Source organism: Protopterus annectens, chromosome 3.part1 (genome assembly GCF_019279795.1).
Source record: "Protopterus annectens isolate FY-2018-M chromosome 3.part1, PAN1.0, whole genome shotgun sequence".
NCBI classification, from domain to species: Eukaryota; Metazoa; Chordata; order Ceratodontiformes; family Protopteridae; genus Protopterus; species Protopterus annectens.
Window position 1 is genome coordinate 1346762752 of NC_056732.1, and position 19864 is coordinate 1346782615.

Below are 19864 nucleotides of genomic sequence, written 5' to 3' on the forward strand. Positions count from 1 at the left end.
AAGGCAGCATCCTGGTGAGAATTCTTTGAGTTGCTCATTTTAACAAGTGAATATATCTCCAAGCTTTTTGACAGGAAATTATTTGTAAATCTTCAGCAAAGTTTCTAATTATGTAAATTAGTCCTTTATCTATAAGATTTAATACTTTGAAGAAAAAAAAAGAATATTTTTCCTGTCTTATTTAACTAGTTATATGGAGCTCTAAAATACTGCTGCTTTCAGTTAGCCATTCAGGCTCTGCCCCCCATTATTCTGCATATTGATAGTACTGAATGCAACAAGTTTTCCACCACTCCCTCAGTCTGTATTCTTTCTAACATACAAACATGTTCCATACTATCAAATGTTTTTTCCATATTACATCCAGCTACCTTCTACTCACTTCCTTATCTCTCAGTAGAGTCAACCACTTCTTTTATCATAACATTTAGCTTATCTATCTTTCCCCCACCACATAAATTCCTTTATACAGCACCATCCCTACTACTCTTCCAAATCTATTCTGCAATATTTTCACAAACAGCCATCGATTTCTTAACCTTTTCCTCCTTTTTAAAAAAAATAAACCTTATTACCCCTTCACATACCTTTCTGTCTCTTATGCTCTGCTCAAACCACTCATTCATGTCTTTCCTTATTTTACACTTTACTCATCCTCAGTATTTGATTACAACTGGGGCCATCTGACCCTATTTTATTTATATTTACTGTATTTATCTGTATTTTACTTTAACTTGTTTTCCATTGCCTTACTAAATTTCCTGAGCTCTCACTCCATTATCCTCTTTATCATTTTTGATTGTATAATTATAGATTCATAGGTAACTACTAAGCTAGCTGACCTTGAGTGCCATTTTAAGGCTAATCAATTTCCTGTATAGTTTTCAAATTAACCTATTCCATTTGGTTAGAGGTTGTCCTTACCCATCCCATGGTCAATAATTATATTTTACCCCTAATGAGAATAACTGAGATCATACCACAGATACGTTTAGGAGACCCATGCATGGAATAAAGCATTTAGAAGCTGCTTCTGTCCATTATTAGTACAGTGGGCAGTCCTAGGGTAAATTTCTCATCCATAGATTCAAGTTGCACTTGAAAATGGACAGGGATGAACTTTATTTTATGTGGATGGGAAGTCTGTTCCACAGCAGCAGTATCCTCTGCGAGATGTGTCTATCCCCCCAAACCATTCTGTTGATGTTGCAGAAGAGATTTAGATCCCTATACCAAAGATTTCTAATGCCATTTACTTGCTGATGTACAGTAAATCCATCAGTATTGGGTCAGAGGATGCTAGATACAGGTCACTTTTTAGCAGTCTGTAGGATACTGAGTATAGTGATAGGGCCTTGAGTTGGTTCATGTGGCAAAGGTTGTTTACACCATGTATCAATTTAGTAAAGTATCTCTGTGGGCATTTCAGTTATTGCATGTGCCTGGACAGATAAATGCCAAGGGGGTCATTATCTTCAATGACTAGCCTAATAAGGGCTCAGTAAAGGGGGCAATGACTTCCCTAAATCTAGACACAATCCCTTTGCTTATAAACTGTGCAATATAGAAGGACATTCATCCAACATTGGACACATGTTGGTTAAAAGTTAGGTCACGGTCCACATAAGTTCCAAAATCACAAACAACTGTATCAACTCTTGGGGGTGGGGTGTTAATGAGGTAGTTTCCTGGGATAGCTGACTTCTAAAAGCATACAGTAATACATTTTTGGCATTTAGTTTCTGTCCATGATTTTGGCATAGTTATTTATTTAGGAAAAACCTTCCTGCAGGATGGCTAGGTTATTTGGGGATTCAATAACTGCCCTAGCTTGCTGTCATCTGCAAACATGGTCAGCTAGAGCCCCCTGGTATTGTTTTTTATTTCAGAAAGTGAGATGCCAGACAGGAGAGATTGCAATAGAAAACCCTAGGGGACTTCATTGGTGACTCGTCTGTTTGTGATGTAACTTCCCCTATTTTTATTTCATGCTACCTATCTGTGGGCCAGTTGGCAATCCAGAGGGAACATAGGGGTTTATTCCCAGGTTATTTAGCTTTTCTACTATGCCTGAGAAGGGAATTGTGTCAAAAGCTTTGGCCAGGTTGAGGTATGCAGTGTGCACCATTTTGCTTTCATCCGTTGCTTTGGTGACCTTTTCAAAAAATGCCCCATGTTAAGTAAGTATGGCCTGCCCTTGACAAATGCAAACTGAGATAGGTCCACTGTTTGCAGGTTCCCTATGTCCTGATTGATTAGTTCCATGATAAGTCTTTCCATGGCTTTGCATATGAGGCTGGTCAGACTAATGGGTCCATAATTGCCTGGGTCTGTGAAAGATCCTCCCTTATGCAGGGGTATAAAACCTGTATGGAGGCTGAGACTGAAAAATGGTGTTAAAGATCTGGCTAAAGCAGGCTTCATGTCATTTATGATGCATCCATGCAACATTTTTAGCTTCTGATAGCACTTTTTGACATGGTCTTATGCAATGGCTAGAGGCAAGCCAGTTTCAAGTATATCTTAAGGCACTGAAAGAGGGGAGACGTCCCTCACGCATTCAGCTATAACTCACAATTTCCTCTTGGTCATAATGTTTGCTGCCCACCGTATCCAACATGCATATTATTTTTACAACTGCTACCTTGATTTCCTTACCAAAACTTTTGTCACTTCCTCCTTTCCCTATTGCAATTAATATTTCTGCCTCTGTATCATACTTTTTATTTTCCCATTTTTTATTATACAAGCTCATCTTCTTATCTAAAACTTCTTTCATAATCCTGCATTCTGCTTACATATTCACTTTTTTCCTCCAAAAATCCCTTTCCTTCTTCATATAGTTCTTTTTATATTTCTCCTTGTACACTATCCACTGGAATGACCACGTTTTACAAAAAGCTGCATAGTCCAAAAGTCCTTCCATAAACGTTATGTTTCTTTCATCAACTCTTCTGTGTTACAATTTTCTCTCACCATTTTTTTTACACCTCGCTTCTCTAAGCCACTCTTCATTATCTCTACCTTAACCCATAAAGCCTTATGATCAGAAAAATGCACCTTCTTTTCCCCATATCTCTTTTAAACCCTCTGACAAAAGGTCTAGTTTGTTTTCAAATGTCCTCCTCTATATGTATAGATTCTTTCCTTCCCTAACTGTAATTTTCCATATTTGTCATGATTTATCTTCTCTACACATGTTCTCAGACTACATATAAAGTCCTCTGACACTATTATATCCATTATAACTATTACATATTTCTTTACTTTCTTAAACATATCCACTCTCTCTTTCATGTTAGTGTGTGCATATATAACAATCACTGTGTATACTGTCTGTCCATATCTGACATCACAAAGCACACATCTGCAAGGAACGATTTTTATAACATGTGACAGCTATGTACATTGCTGATTCGTAAACAAAATCACTATGCCTGAATAGAGTTCCATTCGAAAACTCCACATTCTTTCCCTTTAACTTTTCCATCTGGTCTTTTTGTACCTTATCAAAAAATCTAATATCTCTAGACAATTATTTCAGTTTTATGACTTTGACACCATTTTAGGACTGTTAAACATCTTACTTCATGCTTTATGCTGTTAACATTTATTGAAATAACTTTGCAGGTTGTCCCTAACACTTTGCAACTTTCATTTGTTGGAACAAAAACTTCACTTGCCTTCTTTTGGCTTTTCCCGGTTAGGGGTCGCCACAGCAGATCACCTGTCCACTCATGATTGGTAGTGGAGTTTTACAGTGTCGAGTTGCCAGCCCGGCGCCCAATCTTCCACAGAAATCACACACACACATCTAGGGCCAATTTAGAGTGTCCAATCCACCTGCAGCATGTCTTTGGGATGTGGGAGGAAACCGGAGCACCTGGAGGAAACCCACACAACCACAGGGAGGACATGCAGACTCCGCACAGAAGACACCCCAGCCGAGGATCGAACCGGAGAACCTCTTGCTGTGAGGCGACAATGCTAACAACTGCACCACCGTGGCCACCCTAAAATCTTCACTTGCCTAGTTTCCAATAATATTACTCTGTTCCACCTGTTCCTCGTTCTTCTCCTCTCTTTCCTCATGGCTTAACATGTCATATAAATTTTACATTTGAAAGTGATGCTACTTCATTGTACTTTCTTCCTTGCACATGGCACTTTCATTTTCATTCTCTGTTTCATTATGTTCCTCCTCATGTAGCTCTCATATAGTGCATTCTCTTGTATAATACCTTCCCCCACCCCCACAGTCGTTTTATCAGTTTCATCAGATTCAAGTAATAATTTACAGTCTAACCATAACTGCTTCCAACATTTTTGCAACTCGTTTTGTAGTCTTAGTATATAGTAGCTATGTGTCAGAAGTCTTTCAAGCAAACACTTGCCTCCATTCTTCTTAAGGTTTATAATTACATTATTCAGTTTGGTATATCGGATTTATATCTCAACAATTCCAAGACCATTTATATACCAAAATCAAATGACAATAACGTTAGTACAAATGATTACCATCCAATTGTCCTAATTAACATCGACATAAAGATTTTCAGGTGTGTCCATCTGGGAAGCAGTGCACAGATGCAGCATCTTGCCTTTCTGATTCCACCTGTCTTAATCAAAGTGTTTTCCATATGATAAACAAGAAGATACTTGTGTTGCTAGCAATTAAACCTAGTCTTGTGGGTCCTTTATAGTTGGTCTACAGGTATTCCTGTCACAGAAGAGACATGATTATCACTGCAGAACAGTTTATACAGACTATTGCGTCTACTGCCAAGGTAATGGCAGTAGCCAAGTCCATCATACAACCAAAAGTCATTCCCCAACTAAACTATTTTAGTATTTAACAACTGGAAGCGTGCATGGAAATATTTAAATGTATGCAGCAACCATCCTTCTCCAGTTGCTGGCCCGTAGCAACCACACCACCACACATTGCCCACCCTCCACTCCTCAGGACCCATCTTGTACGTTGTCCCGACCCAAGTATCTTCAGTCTTCAGCATGCTGTAGTCCACGCACATAGAAGCCCAATCATGTCTACCTTTCAAGACATGAGTTACACCAAAGAATCACTTTTAATTTTTGGGTTGTCCCACTAGGGACGAATATTTCTTGGTATTAACACTAGACTTCATGGGTCGGCTTTGTTTACACCACTGGTGTTGTGTTAGGTATCGCAAAGCATATGTGGTACACACGGTTGCCCGGTATGCAGACAACACCTAATAGGAGTGTCTGTTTTAGGTATACGGGAAGCACACAATCCTTGTATACACACGGCACTACAGATGCCCCTCTGTATAACTGAATTAAATTATTTTATAATGAAGATGCACACAGCACCTTGCAGGACCACTGGTCTCAGTATTATTGGTTAGGAACTGTGTTGGTTATTTAAATAAATAGCTCAAAATATTGTATTTAAGCAATGCTAAAATGGTTGCTTATAATAATGAAACGTCTTTCTGAAGAAGTCTTGATAATAAAGAAGATGAAAGCTCTAAATAATACAAGAGTTTCTGGTATTTTCTCTTCAATTCATTTTGAATGCTTTTGTGTGATGAAGTTTGTTCATATTTAATGAAATTTATCTTCTTTTTTTTAGTGTGGTTTTTAACATATATATATATATATAGAGAGAGAGAGAGAGAGACATATGGATATAGATATTATTTTGAATATGCAATGGAAAATTTAATGTGATCAAAGCACAGTGTAATAAAAATACAGCACAATATAAAAATACAAGAAAATAATGCAATTGAACAAACTTTTTGCTGACACTCTGATTGCTTGCCAAGATTTATATATATGCTATTGTTTCAGAAGATTACCATGCCTACTTTCAAAGTCCCACAAATAATCTACAGAATGACTGGTAGCAAGGAATTCAATTTATCTTACCATAATCACTCTAAAAGTACTTTATAACTATAAGAAATATTATTTCACAGCAATAATAGTCAGAGATGATTAAAGTTATGAGCTGCCAATGAGCTTGATTCTGTCAGTCTTCAACTGCTAGATGTGTGATTCTGAAGCAAACCATTTAACTAGACATTGTTCCAGGGTCACTCCTGAAAGCAGGCATTTGTGCCTAGCTTGTTTATCCAGTTAACAAATAGCAAAATGGAAGCTGCCTGCTTATATTTACCTGCAAAAACATAGCTATTTCTGGCTCATCCATAAACTGTATTCCCGTTTCAACCATTTTAGACATTTCCTCCAAATTATCTCCATACTTCCTCATCAATTCGCGAACGTGCTGTAGTTTTTCTTCTTGACTTCCAGTTATCTTCTGAGTCATTTCATTTTTCCTTTCTTCCAATAATGCATACATAAAATCAAACTTTTCACACAAATTCTGCTTTTGTCGTTTACTGTTTTCCTGTCATTTTAGAGAAAAAACAGACAAAATATTTAATGCTATACTCATGCCTTCTAAGTTCCAGATACGCAATTATTGAAACTATTTTAATACAAAGACTAGGCTTTCACAACAGAACATAGTTTGAAAAGGGAAACCATTCTGAAAACAATAGTTAAAAATCACATGATATTTAAATTTAGAAGCCCTGGCTGATACTTGAACTAATATCCTGAGAAATCGCCTATAAAGGAAAGAAAACAACTTTTAACATTCATCTTCTGGAAAATGTCATTTAAAATAGAACATCATATATTATGGTTCATGAAGAGCAACTGAAACATTTGTACAATGTTTAGATGCGTCTTGTTAATAAGATGCTCTAAATCCATGGATGCAACTTTTTTGAAGAAAAAATAAATTTAAACATACACAGCAATGCTACAAAATGAATGGAAAATGTAGCAGCTATAAAGTGTGACAGTTATCTGTATGACTGTGTGTGTGTGTGTGTGTGTGTGTGTGTGTGTGTGTGTGTGTGTGTGTGTGTGTGTGTGTGTGTGTGTGTGTGTCTGAATGAGTATGTCTAAAAGAGTATTCATTTGACTATATCTCTCTCTCTCTCTATTGCTCTCTCTCTCTCTGTATATATATATATATATATATATATATATATATATATATATATATATATATATATATATCTATATATGTATAGACAGAGAGAGAGAAAGAGACGTACCTGTACATATATGCATGCAGCCTAACTAAAACATAATTCAGAGCATCAGTACAATGTTTAAAATGTATAGTTTCATATTCATAGTTATAGTACATAAATTAAGAAGAAGCAAGGGCCAGGTTCTAAAGAGTTGCTGTCAGTGTAAGTAACTTACTTTAGTATAAGGCCAATCTATAGACAGGCTTGCACAACGGGCCAAATTCCAGAACACCTGCTCTCAGCCTGCTTTCAGAGTGAGTGATCTCTTTCAGTGAGAACAAGTCTTTTGGAATCGGGCCCACAGGTATAGCCAATGGCAAAGCAAACTAGATGTGTAGAGACACACAGATATAGGAAGTTAAAAGTAATACATTTTTATTTATTTATTTATTTATTTGCATTTGTTTACAGTGGTTGTCCGATTGGGCTAAGGGCCCATTTTCAGCAGAGGTCCGGGGAGAAAAGCTCCTCATTACAACATTTACAGATGGAGCAGCATAAATAACAAACAATCATGTGGAGTATACAAGTCAGTGGTGTATAAGACATAGAGTCACACAATTATTGAATTAAGATAAAAAAATTAGTAAGACACGTGTATTTAGTTATAGAGAACAATTTTTGATATTATTTGTCTTAATACAATATAGGAAAAAAGAAGACATTGTAGAGGTATGTGTATCTTCCAGAGTAGAGTAATTAGCAAGTGGAAAAGATGGGTGATGGAGTGTTTTGCTTTATCATCCTGGCGTGGTACAGGAGCAGAACCATTTTTTGTTCGGTGATCTTTGAGGAGAATTTTAAATTGAGAAAAGTTAGTTGTGTGAGGTATATGTTAGGGTATAGAATTCAGTGCTTTCACTATTTGAGTGGAGAATAGGGCATCTCCATAACTGTTGTTTTCTCTAGTAATCTCAAGTAAAAGGTTATCTGATGATCAGAGGGATCTGCTGTTGGAATAGGGTTGTACTAAGTTTTTGAGTGCAGGACAATTGTGGCGTTGGTGTATAATGGTGTGGGTGAGGGTAAGCTGGTTGAGAATTAAGAGGTTAGAGAGTTCAAGCAAACTTAGTTGTTGGAGAGCTATGCAGTGGTGTGATCTGTTTGTGTCTTGTGGCAAATATAGCTATTTTATTGTAGCAGGACTCTAATTTGTGCATGTCAGTTTTTTTATGGTTATAAGAATTGGGGAGGCATATAACAGGGTAGACAGTAGATGTGTTCTGGCAAGGGCATGTTTGGAGATTTGGGTAAGGTATGGGTTGGCTCTGTGAAGTGAGCCAAGTTTGGTGTGTACCTTTTTGATTGTCTGAGTTATGTGTGTGTCACATTTGAGTGCTTTGTCAGTTGTTACTCCTAGTAGTTTGGTGTGGTCTACTGGTTCGATTTTTGGTGTTGTTTTGGGAGTAGATAATGAATGGGCTGGAGGGTTGAGCTGTTTTGTGGTTTGTAAATAGCATTAATTTGGTCTTGTTGGGATTAAGTATAAATTGATTGGTTGCTAGATATTGGTTTATATCAGTGAGAGATTTTTGAGTAGTTTGTAAGCACTCAGGGAAGAAAGTGGCCACACAGATTAGTGTTGAGTCATCTGTATATTGTATAGTAGTTGCTGAGTATGTGGCTTTACTGATTTATTTGTAAAGATGGTGAAAAGAAGTGCTCCAACAATGGAGCCTTATTGTAATCCCTCTGAGAATGGCAGGAGGGATGAGATTTTGTTTTTCCATCTGACTGCTTGTTGTCTTTCAGATAAACAGCTTTGGAACCATGAGGTGGCTGTTGGGGAGAGGTTGAGGGAGGCTAATACACTAGTAATTTTTGATGGGATACTGTGTCAGAAGTATTTGACATGTCAAGGAAGATGGATGGTACAATTTGTCTCTTACTTCTGAATTAACTGTGTTTGTGAAGTTTATAAGAGCAGTTGTGGTGCCTTGTTTAGGTCTAAAACTATGTTGTGTATCAGAGAGAAGGTTATTGTTTAGTAGATATGCCAGTAGTTGTATATCTATGCATTTTGTTGAGGGTTTTGGCCAGATGTGAGAGTACAGCAATGGGTCTATAGTTAGATAATTAGGTAGAAGTTCCAAGTTTTTGTATTGGTATAATGTAAGAAATTTTCCAAAATTTGGGGATGTATTGTTCAGAGAGAGAGCAGTTTATTAGTATAGAGACAGAGTACACTATGGCATTGGCTGCCATTTTGAGAAATTCATTGGATAGAAGGTCTGAAAGTGATGATGTTTTAGTTTGTTGAGGAGTTTTTTATGTAGCTAGTCTGGATAGGATTAATAGTGAAAGAGATGGTTTGGGAATCTATGGTAGGGGGATGGTTAATGGGGTGTTGTTATTATTAAGTAAGGATTATATTGAATTTGTGAACTGAAGGTTAAATTGGGTGGCTATGTTATCAGTTAACTTAGTAGAGGAAGGGTTTGGAGTGGTGGATTATCCGGGATTTAAATGCTGTTTTATGGATCTCCAGAATTTTGGGGGGTTGTTATGGTGCTTTTGATGGATTCTTGTGTACTAGGTTATTTGTCACTTTTTATCTGTTTTTTTGACTGAGTTTCTTAGCTGCTGGTAGTTTAACATGGTGGTTTGGTTCTTGGTTACTTGGTATTGAAACCAGGCTTTATCTCATTGTTTCATAAGCTGTTTAGTGTCTGTAGTTAGCTATGGGATGGGATTGGTTTAGCCTTTGTTTGAATTTTTATTAGGGGCACTAGGTTAAGTATTTCAAGGAATTTATAGTTGTTAGTATATATATATATATATATATATATATATATATATATATATATATATATATATATATATATTTATTATATATGGATTCCTATTACAAGAATGAAAGTTCACTACTTCAAACTAGTAATAGGAAGCCTCACTTCTGCGAAAGTTCATTTTAACAAAAGTGAACTTTTGCATAAGTGCACTTCACCAAAAACACAGCAGCACAGTGGAGGACATAAAAAACAGGCTATGTCCTGCACTATGGTGCGATAGTCACGGACCTTAGGGTTAGGGCACAGGTTAGCGTAAGGGGATAGTTAGTAAAGCTATCCCCTTACCCTAACCCATACCCTAACCCTAAGGTTCGTGACTATCGCACCATAGTGGAGGACATTGCTATGTCCTTCACTGTGGGTCAGGGATCATGGCTATAATCAGGCATGGGTTAGGAGGGGGTTTGATGTGCTCATACCCCTCCCTGTTGAATGGAATGCACACAGCATTGCTTGCTCTGCTGGACTCAATATGAATGCATGATTCTAAATGTTTGTTAAATTCAAACACAGTTGTAGCAACAGAAATTAATGTCCAGGGCAATATATTCACTTTGTGTCCCAGAGTCTGCCCCCAGACTCATAATGTCTGCACACAAGAATAGTTATAAAAATTAAATGAGCACTGTAACATTCTTTCTATTATTCATTTCCTTGCTTCAAACACTCATTAAGCAAATGCACTTCATAAATTAATTCATAAATTGAGTTCCACATTCATATCACCATGGACTCTGTTTAATACATCAGAGGAGTTATCTAGGTTTGAATGATAGCGTCAGTCAGGGACAGCCTTAAATGAAATGAAGCCCTAGGAGAAGGACTCCATGGTGTCCTCGTGCCACCCCAGCATCCCCCCAACCACCCTCATGATAACCTCTCATAACCTGTTTCCAAGGTTGGGAAACTTGAACTATCATCCATATTATCTAGGGACAATAATAGGAAATTATTTAAAATGACCAATATTTAAATATCAATGTAGGAAAATCATACTGTGCTGCATGGGGATTAGGCATGTACGGGTTCATATGAAAATCAGATACAGTTCCGTGGTTCATAGGTTCATAGGTTGGTACTAGGCTATCAGCCCTAGGGCCTATATAAGCCTAGCCATAACAATTCCCTGGCTATTTCTTCCCACATTATTTACTTTCCTGGACCCCTGTCTAGCAGGGCGACTGACGTGATCCCTGGGGTGAATTTTCTTTCTCCCATCCAATCGTCAAGGTTCCTCTTGAAGAGGTCCAAAGAGGCACTCTGCTTGACATGTATGGGCAATCTATTCCAGAGTCTGGGGAGTCTCTGGGTCAGGAACCTATCCCTCCAGCATGTTTTGTTTATTGTGATGACAAGGTTTAGATCCCTGGAGCATGTAGCTCTGAGGGATTGGGATTTCTTTAAGTGTAGCATGTCCAACAGCTCTGGGTTTGACATGGCCTTGTATGTTAAGCAGAGATCACCTCTGAGTAGACGATATGCGACAGAGTATAGCTGGAGTTTTTTAAGGTGGTCAGCATAGGGCATCTGCTTTAGGCCTGTGATTCTTTTAGTGAGGTATTTCTGAGGCCTTTCCAGTTGTTGCAGATGTCTTGAGAGATACATACCAAATGGGGCATTGTATTCTATAATGGGTCTAATGAGGGATGAGTACAGTGGGACAATGACCTCCTTTTGTCTGGATGAAAAGCCCTTCGGGATGAGGTGTGCCACATAGAAGGATTTCCTGACTGTTGTGGCGATGTGGTTATCAAAGGTGAGACCACTGTCCACCTGTGTCCCTAAGTCTCTTATCACACTTTCTGTGTTTAGTGTACTGCCACCTATATGGTAATTCATGGATACATGTTTTTTTTCCCAAAGGGGATAACAATACATTTCTTGGCACTGAGCTTGAGCCCATGGCTCTGGCACCAAGCATCTGTTTCTGTAAGGCCCTTTTGTAGAGTATCCACATCATTTGGGGATTCAATAATGGCTCCCAGTTTGCAGTCATCTGCAAACTTTGTTAGCCAGAGTCCCTTAGTGTTGACCTGTACTTCAGAGAACTAGATGCCAAACAAGAGCGGCCCCAGGACTGAACCCTGAGGTACTCCACTTGTCACTTGTCTGGAGCTGGATTTGGAGTCGGCTACTTTTACAGTGTGGGTTCTATCAGTAAGCCATTTAGCAACCCATTGGGTGACATAGGGATTAATACCCAACTTAGAAAGTTTATCTATGATTCCAGAGTGGGGGATGGTGTCAAAGGCCTTGGCAAGGTCTAGATAGGCTGTGTGGACCACCTTACCCTTGTCCATGGCTCTGGAGACTGATTCACAGAAGTCAATCAGGTTCAGGAGACAAGATCGGCCCTTCACAAACCCAAACTGGGTGGGGTCCAGTGTTTGAAGGTTGCCAATGTCTTTGTTTATAAGTTCCATGATAATACGCTCCATGGCCTTGCAGATAAGGCTTGTCAGACTGATGGGACGGTAGTTTCCGGGATCCAAGGTGGATTCCCCCCTTGTGGATTGGGATAACTGTAGCTCTGCGCCACTCAGTGGGCACGAAACCTGAGGTGAGGCTATGATTAAACATGACACTTAGGTGAGGTGCCAGTTCATATTGTAGTTCATGTAGTACACAGCCCGGGATGTCATCTGGTCCCATGGATGCTGTATTCTTGGCTTTAGAGAGTGCGTTTTGTACCTGTGTGGCCGTTATTACTGGAATTTGGCTGTGGGATGAATAAGTAAATATTTAAGAACTTCCCCAACACAGCTCTGACATAAATACTGAATGAATACATTTGTGATACGTTTGGTAACAGGAACAAGTAGTTTCCTTTTGTTTTCTTAAACAACTGCTATTGTGGTATCAGCAAGCTCTTTGTTTCTGCACAGTAACTCATGGAAGTTTTAAGGTAAAGTAACAGGGTTAGCTATAATAATAGCCAGAGATGACATGGCACTCCCTGACAGCATTCAATTTATCTGAGCAGTTTTGAGCCACTCACAATGGTCATGTAGGTATTAGATGTGCATTATATAAAGACCATCATAACACATCATGATGTTCATTGGCTGTATATGCACAAAATTTTTCTGTACAACCAGAATGACAAAGTAAAACTGTCACAGACTGGTGTGGAGCACTGTAAAAGCCTTTCAGAACATCACAGTTCTCTTCAGTCTTTGGAAGATAAATTTGACAATGTGAAAAAAAGAGGTAAGAACTATAAAGGATCACTGGCCTACTGGAGAAAGCTAAGGGGAGAACTCATCAAAAGGGAGCTGCAGTTCCAGTTTCATGATAGAACGTCCACTATTATAGAAACAAAACATTGTACTACACCTTAGGTCAGGCTGTAAAATGAACCCAGGCATTTAATTTTAAGTCCCTGAATTATGTGGACAGGGACTGTATTCCCCAGTGTGCCAGAAATAGCAGTGCTAACTTAAAACAGCAGGACACAAAGTCTGTTTGCTGCTGGATTATAGCGCTGCATTATTCAGTAGGAAGAAAGATGCTGCAGCTTTTACAATACTATACTAGGAGAGGACTTTCCAGATACAGCTTAGAAATCCCTCAATCAAGCGTGCACAGCTTTTTCCACCTTGGTCCTGCGATCTGGTCTGCCCAGCCTGCACTCTGTACTTTCAATCCTGGGCCCTCCCACCCTGCATATAAGTAAAATAAGATTTTCTTCTGATTAATTCCTGAGGGCATCTGAATCCCAGTTGCTAACCTGACACACTGCAAACAACCTCCAAGGAATTCCCCCTACAAGATTGAGCTAATTACTTTCAACTCTGGGCCCTCCCACCCTGCCTATAAGTAAAAGGAGATTTTTTTCTGATTAATTCCTGAGGGCATCTGAATCCCAGTTGCTAACCTGACACACTGCAAACAACCTCCAAGGAATTCCCCCTACAAGATTGAGCTAATTACTTTCAACCCTGGGCCCTCCCACCCTGCATATAAGTAAAAGGAGATTTTCTTCTGATTAAATCCTGAGGGCATCTGAATCCCAGTTGCTAACCTGACACACTGCAAACAACCTCCAAGGAGTTCCCCCTACAAGATTGAGCTAATTACTTTCAACCCTGGGCCCTCCCACCCTGCATATAAGTAAAAGGTGATTTTCTTCTGATTAATTCCTGAGGGCATCTGAATTCCAGTTGCTAACCTGACATACTGCAAACAACCTCCAAGGAGTTCCCCCCTACAAGATTGAGCTAATGTATGTGTTTAAAGCAAGGAAATAGTTATTGTAACCTAGCTGTGCTATTTTCCTTTCTTTCTAAGTCTGACCTCCTTGTGTGCACTCCAGCAGCCTTCCGCAGACCGGTTTACCCCCCCCCTCTAATTTATCCCCAACCCAGAACTTACTGCACCCTTCAATAGATTTGGTCATTCCCCTGCTAATAATTATTGTTCTCCACTAGGTGGCAGTCTCTGCCTATACGACCCTTAGCATCTTAACTCTCTCCATACTGGTTTCTAGAATCACTCTAAGAGCTAGCAGAACTTCATCTTCACTAAATTATTTGTTCCTACTGGTTTCTAGTATCTCACTAAGAGCTAGCTGACATTAAATTATACACATTCTTTTCTCTACAATACCCTCCTGAAATGTCAACCTACTCTACCTTGCCTGGCACTTGCAGTTAAAATCGTTCTACTATAGCTAGCAAACTACACTTAGCTGATACTTTTTCTGCTGTACTCACCTCTTTAGCTCTTCCCACTCCATTCGCCCTGCGGGCTCACTCTGCTCCCCTACCCTGCCCCCAATTCCCACACGCCCCCAGTGCTCTCAGCTTTATTCTCCCACTACCACACTTCCACAGCTCAATTAGCAAATACCTTTACTCTCCTCATTACCTCTCCCACATAAATCCCTCCCTTATACACTCCTACACTTTCCCACATAAACCTCTCCCTCATACACTCCTACATTCTCTTTTAAAGTCTATATTTCTCACTCATCATAATCCTTACATCCCCATCTCTTCTCTAATATGTTCTCTTTAAATCACCACTACTCCCATGCCCCCTACCTCCTCCTTCTCTTCTTAATTCCCTTGCACCATATACCTCATATTCCTCCCAGACATGCATTCTACTTCCAACAAAAACTACCTCCACACAAACTCTCCCCTACCCTCATTCTGCATTTCATTTCCACTCTACAAATCCTCTGATGCTATTCCATCCTAAACTCTTCTCCTCTAAAGCCAAGATAATGTCTCCTACTCTAATTTATAACCTTCCCAAACTTACACCTTTCAAACCTAAATGCCAAAAGGATGTCTCCCTCTTCCTACTAATACTAGCAGGTGATATTCACCCTAATCCTGGCCCCATTACATGTAACAACTCCAATAATCCCACAACCATTTCCACCCCACATAATACCCTAAGGATCTTTACAATTAACACTCAAAGTCTTAGTAATAAATCTCACCTATTTCACTCCTAGATAAGCCACAACCAACCTGATATCCTAGCTATATCTGAAACCTGGCTCAAACCTTCCATCTCTGATTCAGAAATCCTGCCCCAAGGTTTTCAAATTCTCAAAAATGACAGAATTAATATAAAAAGTGGCGGCTCTGCCCTAGTATATTCCAATCTTCTCAACTTAATACCGCTCCAATTTTTTATCCCACAATTCCAGAACACTGAATTAACCGCTGGACTACTAAAATTAAACAGGCACAAAAGTATCTGCGTCATTGCCCTCTACATCTGCCCTGGAAATAATATATCAATTCTAGAAGAAATTCTCCTATGGGCTTCCACAAAAATCAACTATGAAACTTACATCTTAGGAGATGTAAATATTGATTGGAACAAACTCAACTGCCCCTCCCCCTCACTATCCATCAGTCTCTATAATTTCACTCAGACTATCCACACTATCACCCGACCTAACAAAAATAATCCCCCAGGATCCGCCTTAGACTGGATTCTTGTCTAACCCTAACAGAATAACCAACTCTGGCACTATTCCTGATACCATTAGTGACCATCTCCCTGCATTTATCCATCGCTCTACTACCTCTTCCCCTTACCAGCATCAATTTATCCAAACTCGAAACCTTAGCAACTTCAACCCCATTACCTTCTCTAATTTATTCAAACAAATGAGCTGGTACATGTTAAACTCCCTACCCCTTGAAAAAGCTATAGACCATTTCAACTCTGTCTTCCTTGATACTTTAAACTCTGTAGCTCCCCTAAGAAATAAAAGGATCAAATATAATTCAGCTCCATGGCTTACCAAAGAGACCAAACTAATTATGCACCAAAGCGACAAACTATGGAAACTTCATCAAAAAAACAACCTGCCCAACACATTACTTCAATACAAACAGCTCCGCAATCTTGCTAAATAACTAATCAACAAATACAAAAAATCTACTACACTAAGCTCCAGTCTAACAACCGTAATAATCCTAAACAATTCTGGTGGTCTATAGACTCACTTCTCCATCCAGGCTCAAAATCTAACCCCTGCTCCAACCCTAGCAAAACTGATCTTGAACTAGGCTCTGATTTAATTCTTTCTTCATCGAAACCATTTCTGCCCTCACTAAATCCTTTCCTAACAATAAGCCAGCCAATCCTCACCCTCCCCAGCCAATCTCACCAAACAACCATCCTCCTCTATTTGAGCTCAAACCTGTCTCTACAACTCTCATAAAAAAACTCCTATCCAAACTCAAACCATGTTCTAATGCACCCGACAACATCCCCTCATCCTATCTAAAACTTGCTGCAGATGGGATCACTTTTCCAATCAGTATCATTATAAACAGATCAATAAAAGAATCCTACATCCCCAAACTCTGGTGCTCAGCCTTCATCCTCCCTCTCCACAAGGGAGGAAAAAATACTTGCATCTCAAACTTCCGCCCTATTGCCTTACTCTTCCCGATCTCTAAAATCCTTGAAAAGTGCATCCACCTCCAACTTATGCCATTTCTCACCCAAAATAACCTCCTCACACCCACCCAGCATGGCTTCCACCCTGGCCACAGCACCAACACAGCCCTAATCTCTTTCTTAGATACCGTTAATAAAGCCAGAGACTCAGGACAGCTAGTATCTACTGTTCTACTCGATCTGTCCAAGGCTTTTGGCACTATCTCCCACAACCATCTTCTTTACCATCTCTCTAACCTTCACATCTCACCACAAACTCTTTCCTGGTTCTCCAGCTACCTATCAGAAAGATCTCAGGCTGTCAAATGGAAAAACACCATCTCTTCCTTCTTACCCACCTTCACTGGTGTCCCACAAGGATCCATCCTCGATCCTATGTTATTTAACATCTTCATCAATAACTTCCACACTGCTATACCCGACACCAAAATCATTCAATATGCAGATGACTCTACCCTAAACTGCTCTGCCTCAAACCTCCCTTAACTGCTGTCTAAAACCCAGACTGCCTTCTACAAAACTGAAAACAGGATGCACCAAAACCACCTCTCTCTTAACGCTAGCAAATCCAGAATTCTTCTATTCTCACCCTTTAAGACCTATTCCTTCAATAAAAGGAAATTCAAAATCCTCAGCCAAACAAACACACCTATAGAAGTAGTCAATTCCACTTAACGTCTCTGCATAATTGTTGATGAACAACTAAAGTTCGATATACATGTACAACAAAACATAAAAAAAAACACCAAAAGCTAGGTACATTGTATAGAAACAACCACTTTCTCTCTAACACAACAAGGCACACTTTGGCCTCTACTTTTCTCCTTCCTTCCTTACTATATGGTGCACCTCTCCTAACCAACCTGTCTTCCTCTACCACCTCTAAACTAGAAAGCTGATACAATAAAATCGCTAAATTTGCCTCCAAAGCCAAAAACTCCACTCATCACTGCCTCCCCCTACAATCCCTGAACTGGATAGAACTAGCAAACCACTTAGATTACCTACAATTCTCCATAGCACACTCACTCATATTTTATCCTGCTAAATGCCCTGCTCTAACCAATATCATTTCACCTTATATTCCCAACAGAGCCCTTAGATCTGAACATCAGAACTTAATTTCCATTCACAAACCTAAACATCCTGTCGGCCAGATGCTCCTCTCCTATGCCCATGAAAACAAATGGAAGCCCCCCACCACCACCAAGAACCACCCCAAACACTGAAAATTTCAAGGCCCTACTTTTCAAACACCTGTCTACTAAACGGAAAATGCCCCTGCCTCCTGCCTACTTAATCTGGGACCACTTCTAGTATAAGAGTCTACTCTTTCTGATACATTTACCCTATCTTCCTCCTATAGACTTATTCCTTCAACTATATCTATCTCCCCCTGCAATTCTCCTGCAGCTTTATCCCTCTGCTTAACTACTTCTACTACTTCTACCCCTAGAGCTAGATTTGCTCACCAAAACTGGTAAATACAACCTAATCCTTCTACTCCCATCCTTCTACTCCTACAGCTATACTTGCTCAACAAAACTTGTAAATAACTACACAATCCTTCTACTCCCATAACTATACCTGCTCAACAAAACATGTAAATATTGTAAATATAGAGCACAAATTTCTATCTCTAATACTTTCACTCAAAACGCTACCACTATTTTCCTTCCTTTCAACCTTAACTATATTTTAGGAATCTCTAAGAAATACTGCTATACTATGCAAATGTAGTAACCATAACTTAAGTATGAATTGTACTCTCATACTGTCCTGTATTCGTTGAAATCGTATTCTGCAAAATGTTTAATGCTTTTTAAATTCTTGATTGTGTTGAAATCCTGTATGTAATATTCTTTATGCATTTTCGGAGCTTTTCTCCCCAGGCCTCCACTAAAAATGGGCCATGTTGAACCAATGGACTTCCCCGGTAATCAAACTAGAATAAATAAATAAATACTGCCACTGTGCAAAGCTCTAAAGAGTAACTGTTCCCGACATTTATCTCACCCAAGGAAAGACAGAGCTTTTGCTAGTCAATGGATTCACAATTAAGTCAGCCATGCAGATGTCTTGAGAAGGAGTGATAAAAATGAAGACCCTTAAAGGCATACAAATGAACACAAGAAGAGATAGGTGTCTACTTAAGTCATCATTCAAGTTACCACTTAAAAATAAGGGTAAGGTGTCCTCCAAAATGATGGATAGGCCAGGTCAGGTTTCTCACTAAAATATGGTTAAGAAAATAATATCTGAGATGACATTTGTTACAAAAAACAAACACTTTTTTTTAAATTTTTTAGCACTTTTTTAAGTTATCACTTAAGACATAGACAAATATACATTAACATAAAAAAGCAAACCATATTAACATATTTGTAGTTACATACATTATATATCACATAACAATTTGTGCCTTCCATTTTCTAAAGATCCCTCTTCCAGTTCTTTTAACTCAGACTATTCAATACTCAGTTAGTTTAAACTTCCATTTGCAGAACAATCTGCATTTCCACAACACATCAAGAACACTCACCAAAAATAGTTACCCTTCAGAGTATGGAAACTCATTACAAACTCTGCCAAGGTAACTCTAGCTATGACTTACTTATTTCCCTCTCTCCTATATGGGGCCCCTATCATGACCAACCTACAAGCCTCACTTAGTTTGAAACTTGAACAATGCTGCAACAAAGTTTGCCAGACTTGCTTCAAAAAACCTTATCAGACCAACCACTGACCAACCACTGTTTTGCATAAGACACTCAACTTGCTCAAACGTCCTCACCACCTATCTTACACTCAGCTCAAATTAACCAATAAAATCATCTATACCCCATTTGCCTGCCTAGCAATTAGCCCCATAGTCCAATACTATCTACCAAGCTGTCCCATTTGGTCAAATGGTAAACAGGTGCTTGCTATCTACAAACCTCAAAGGGCTGCTGGGGTCAGTATCTATTCCAATATTGTAGCTAGAACTTGGAAAAAAAATCCTATATTAATCAGGTCTATCTCACACCTTCATCT

The 19864-nt window shown here is 39.0% G+C and overlaps 1 protein-coding gene across 2 annotated transcripts in view; it reads right to left on the bottom strand.

The window, feature by feature from the left end:
- The window catches only part of TRIM55 (tripartite motif containing 55), a 1312971-nt gene that overhangs the window by 833402 nt on the left and 459705 nt on the right, over positions 1-19864 (bottom strand). For both annotated transcript variants that reach the window (XM_044067375.1, XM_044067376.1), the window contains exon 5: positions 6167-6400. In XM_044067375.1, coding sequence (XP_043923310.1) covers positions 6167-6400 — 234 coding nt within the window. The remainder of the gene's footprint in view (positions 1-6166; positions 6401-19864) is intronic.